Consider the following 2,993-nt stretch of genomic DNA (forward strand, 5'->3'; position numbering starts at 1 on the left):
TTCAAATGAGAAAATGCAGGCTGATAGAAAACTGCCTTTCACTTGAAGCACACATTGCACAGAATTTTTGGTAATGAATGCACAACAGAGCTTTTCCCTGCAGAGAAACTTTGATTCTTTAATTGCAGAGCTTCATTTTCAACAGTAATGCTTGCCTCCTACAAGGAACGGCTGAGACTAAATGTGACAATGCCATTCCTGCATTAAATCTACAAGACATCAAATATACCTTCATTTGACACAGATTATGTGATATAATTTAAGGCATTTAATACACTTTACCAGCTGAAATACCAGCACCATCTGTAATCACAGAGCGCAGCAGGAAGTATTTTGTATATGGTGGAACTGCTCCATTTTGATCTATGGACTTATTCTATTGAACTATGTTATTTTTGAAGTGGCTTTGGCAGAAAGAGAGTATTTGTCTTTACAGCATAGCAGCCATTCCCCCATTTAGGATGGACAGGCAAATTCTCAGTACTCCATCTGGGTTACTTCTGATGTTGGTTTCACACCTGATCAGTGAATGAGACTGCTGGTGAAAGACAGAGATGAACAGATAACACTGTAACTCATCTTTCTTCCAACAGGGCAAGAAAGGAAAGCATTCCTGTAAGGGATACTCTCTAGCAGCTTGTTAATCATGTAATGTAGTGCCCAGCTGACCCCAGTGAGGTAATAGTGATTTCCTGAATCATGCAGTGTTACTTCAAGCCAAAGTGGCTCTTAGTTGAGAGGAAACCAAAACCTGATGGTCTGTGGGATTCTCCCCCAGCCACTCATGTCTTCCTGAAGTAAAAGAGTTGTGCTTTTTCAGCTCTGAAGAAGCTAAGTAAACTCAATTTTACATACTTCATATATAGATACTGGCTATTATATGCAGTGATTGTAGTTAGAGAAGTTACTTTTGTAGGCATTTGACACATTCATTACAAATAAATAACAAATGACCATTTAGAAGCAAGGCTAAGAGAAAAAATACAGTCAGCTGCCTTAGCTGGGTATGTAGTGCTATGTAGGACACGGGAAGAACTGGTCCACGCCCCAAGACACACAAAGGACAGAAGAAACAATGAGCAAAGCCCTGCAGGATGGATCCATATGGAAAGGAACAGTCTGTTGGTGACCACAAGGGAAGGCAGTTCTTTTCAGACTGGAGAAGGATTCTATTCTGAGTGCTAAAGCGGGTTCTTTTCAGACATGTTACCCAGAATTCTGAGTGCTAAAGCAGAGTGTGGGGGGAAAGCAGCAGCTCCAAGGGAACAGCTTGTAAACAAAGTGGCCAAGTGAGCTTAAGGTGCAGGTGTTGAGATATCCGGTATAAGGGAGTTACCTACAGCCTTTGGTGCTGTCACCATTCCGTGGTACAAGTGCTGAAGGTGCAGTTTGGCTTAGCAAGACCCCAAAGCCTCGCACTGGAGCCTGTGGGAGAGAAGCATTCCCTTGACTGTGCTTGTGGACACTTTTCCTCCCTGTAGAGCTGAGGTGATGATATATATATATAGAACTGTATGTATTTTAGTGCATTTCCTTTTTGTCATCAGACCACAGCTGAGCACCATCAGCTCTGTGTGGGTACAAAAAGGGGATGGCGATGTGCTCAGGGCAGGTTCAGCAGGCGGTGCTGCTCATACAGCTCCTGCGTGATGCCGTACACATCACGGATGTGGGGCAGAGCATCGCCCAGCATCTCCACAGCCTCCTCGGGGCCTCCCACGTTCATCACCTCCAGGAAGGCGTCGCGTGACGGCAGCGCACAGAATGCCACGACGGCAGCCTTGCGGACGACCCAGGGGTGATAGGCAGCCAGCGAGGCGTTGTAACTGTCCGTGCAGATGGCTGATGTGCTGGCATCCTGCCGGGCAGTGCGCAGCCCCTCAAGGAACAGCTGCAGCCAACGCAGGGCGCGGTGCAGCCGCAGAATGGTCCTGCAACCTGAGTCAGGGTGGGATGATCGCCGTTGCAGGTCAACCAGCCCTCTGCTCAGCTCGTAGCTCACCATGGACTGCAGAGTGCGGTACTCCTCCCGCTGCTCCCCGCCGCAGTAGCTCTCCATGATCTGAATTTTGGTCACCGCGTCCTTGGAGATGAAGGAGAAGATGGCGCCCAAGCCATTCAGGAAGCTGAAGGGATAAATGGAGTGTATAGAAAGCGGCGGCTGCCAAGTGTGTATCATAGAATCACAAGGTTGGAAATGACCTGCAAGATCATCTAGTCCAACCATCCTCCTATCACCATTGCGACCACATGCACTAAACCACATCTCGCAGCTCCTCATCCGGGCTCCTCTTGAACACTGCCAAGGACGGCGACTCCTCCACCTCCCTGTGCAGCCATTCCAGCACCTGACCACTCTGAGAGAAAACATTCTTCCTTATGTCTAACCTAAACGTCTGGCACAACATGCGGCCATTTCCTCAGGTCCTGTTTGTTGCTTGGGAGAAGAGGCCAAACCCCTCCTCACCACAGCCTCCCTTCAGGTAATCATAGAACGCAGTGAGGTCTGCCCTGAGCTGCCCCTTCTCCAGACCCAACAATCCCAGCTCCCTCAGCCTCTCCCTATAAGATTTGTGCTCCAGACCCCTCACCACTTTCGTTGCCCTTCTCTGAACACGCTCCTCAATGTCTTTTTTGTAGCGAGGGGCCCAAAACTGAAGGCAATACTCGAGGCGTGTCCTCACCACTGCCGAGTACAGCGGGACGATCGCCTCCCCGCTCCTGCTGCCCGCGCTCTTTCTAACGCAGCCCAGGATGCCGTTGGCCCTCTTGGTCATCTGCCTCACGTTCACAACGTCCTCCCCGCTCGGCCCCGCACTCACCGCACGAGTCCCCGCCAGCCTTGGAGGTACGGGCCCAGCAGCACCTCGCGCTGCTCCGTCACGCACGCCTGGAAGGCGGCCAGCACCTCCCGAAGGCTGAAGGCGCCCGGCGCCGCCGCCATCTTGCCGGGCGGGAGGAACCGCGCGTGCGCGGGACGTTGAGGAGAAGGG

The 2,993-nt window shown here is 50.8% G+C and overlaps 1 protein-coding gene across 1 annotated transcript; it reads right to left on the reverse strand.

Moving 5' to 3' along the window:
• Positions 1-12: 12 nt before the first annotated feature.
• Positions 13-2,960, reverse strand: LOC125703468 (ceramide-1-phosphate transfer protein). Its single transcript, XM_048967997.1, has 2 exons — positions 2,823-2,960; positions 13-2,126 (listed from the first exon to the last, which is right to left on the reverse strand). The coding sequence occupies exons 1-2, from the start codon at positions 2,942-2,944 to the stop codon at positions 1,604-1,606; spliced, it is 645 nt and encodes a 214-aa protein (XP_048823954.1). The 5' UTR covers positions 2,945-2,960; the 3' UTR covers positions 13-1,603.
• Positions 2,961-2,993: the final 33 nt, after the last annotated feature.

Source organism: Lagopus muta, chromosome 21 (genome assembly GCF_023343835.1).
Source record: "Lagopus muta isolate bLagMut1 chromosome 21, bLagMut1 primary, whole genome shotgun sequence".
NCBI lineage: Eukaryota > Metazoa > Chordata > Aves > Galliformes > Phasianidae > Lagopus > Lagopus muta.

What these genes read in the sequence shown, in the direction of transcription:
- LOC125703468 (XM_048967997.1), bottom strand. Translation starts at nt 2,944, where the DNA reads ATGGCGGCGGCGCCGGGCGCCTTCAGCCTTCGGGAGGTGCTGGCCGCC. An exon ending in GGCTGGCGGGGACTCGTGCG is followed by an intron (nt 2,127 to 2,822) that starts GTGAGTGCGGGG and finishes TTATCCCTTCAG; the next exon opens with CTTCCTGAATGGCTTGGGCG.